Genomic DNA, 1,449 nt, shown 5'->3' with positions numbered 1-1,449 from the left:
ACTCAGATTTCCCCGGAGACTAAACAGCCTACATTATGCTGTAGAAACAAAGTGAAGCCATGGATCAGGAGAAATTTGGGTACAATTTTATTGGGTTTTAGATGGGCTGAGCCCAGAAGAGACTTATCTGTCCCCTGCCCTTATCAATCAATCCTCCTCTCTTTCCTGCCATATTTTAATTCCTGGACACAAGTAAAGCTTGGAGCAGGACACTTCCATATCACACCTCTCATGGCCCAGTGGTTTTCTTCCATTAATTTTCCACCTCCTGTCTCTAGTGAGCTGTCATGTGGACCTTTTCCAGATGTGATATGAAGGCCAGTTCATCATCAATCAATAACACATTTTGAAGGGCCCCTGAGCTCAACAAGAAAAGAAAAATTTCTTTGTCACAGTTGAGAGACCTAGCATTTCATCTACAACCGGGAGATTGAAGATGACATCAGAACCAACCTGGTCCAACCTGAGTAAGAAGAGCCAATCTCAGACTAGGCCCCAGGTGTGTGGAGACAAGACAGTTACATTTATTTCCTCTTTTCTAATTTGAGAGGTTTCATGTAGAAGAAAATCAGTGTGTTGGGGTTGTGGGAGATACAAACACCATCACCATGAAGCTGAGCTGTGTCCTGGGGGCATGGGCTCTTTATGTTTGTCCTGCAGTGCTCCTGGCAACCCAGATGTTCCCAGGTAAGGAATGTTTGAATGTTGGTGTGGAAATGAGACAGGCCTAATGTTGAGAGAAAAAAAAAAAAAACCCTCAAAGGTTAGAAAATGGACTGACTTTGGCTTCTCAAAGAATCCCTGTTTAGATGGGACAAGGACAGATAGAAGACAAGTCTGGTGTGCAGGACAGAATGGCTCTCTTTTTAAATAGAAAAATTCAGATATTTTCCATCCTGAAAGTCCCTTCTGACTATGAATCCTTTGCCAGCCGCAAATCTTATCTCTTGTTTTTCCAGTACAATTTCCTTGGAAGCGTTGCGTGGGCTTACTGTCTCTCCCTCATGTCTCACCCACCCTTCAGTGTTTGCAGCGTGACTTCCACTGAGTCCGGGACCTCTGCACTGATGAGGCTGTTGCAAGCTTTTCCGATTTTACCCGGATGGATTTCTTTGACGGCTTCGTCTCTCTCCTGTCCATTTTTCTCTGTATACTGCTTGGATGTCTTGTGGTCCGTCAGTAGATTTCCTTCCCTCCTGTCAACTCCAGAGTTCTCCACACTTTGACCTCCCCTCCCCCTCCCCCTCTTCTTTCTTGCACAGTCTCCTAGGGAGACTGCAGAAGTGTGTCTGTATGGCTTTGCTGCAGCAGTTGTCTATTTTGGAGCTCCAGGGCATGCTCCCAGCTCTAAGCATGCTTTTGACTTTTGCGTTTGAGTATTAAGCCTTACACAAGACATTTGGACCTGTGCTTTTGACTTTTGCGTTTGAGTATTAAGCCTTACACAAG

General features: G+C 44.9%; 1 protein-coding gene across 1 annotated transcript in view; it reads left to right on the top strand.

The window, feature by feature from the left end:
- Positions 1 to 581: 581 nt before the first annotated feature.
- The window catches only part of Fcrla (Fc receptor like A), an 8,021-nt gene continuing 7,153 nt past the window's right edge, over positions 582 to 1,449 (top strand). Inside the window, 1 exon segment of the mRNA XM_026779962.1 lies at positions 582 to 687. Within this exon segment, the coding sequence (XP_026635763.1) occupies positions 609 to 687 (79 nt within the window). The 5' untranslated portion in view covers positions 582 to 608.

Source organism: Microtus ochrogaster, chromosome 6 (genome assembly GCF_000317375.1).
Source record: "Microtus ochrogaster isolate Prairie Vole_2 chromosome 6, MicOch1.0, whole genome shotgun sequence".
In the NCBI taxonomy this organism is placed as follows: Eukaryota; Metazoa; Chordata; class Mammalia; order Rodentia; family Cricetidae; genus Microtus; species Microtus ochrogaster.
Note: the sequence above shows the minus strand (reverse complement) of the source record. Positions and strands in the feature narration are given on the sequence as shown.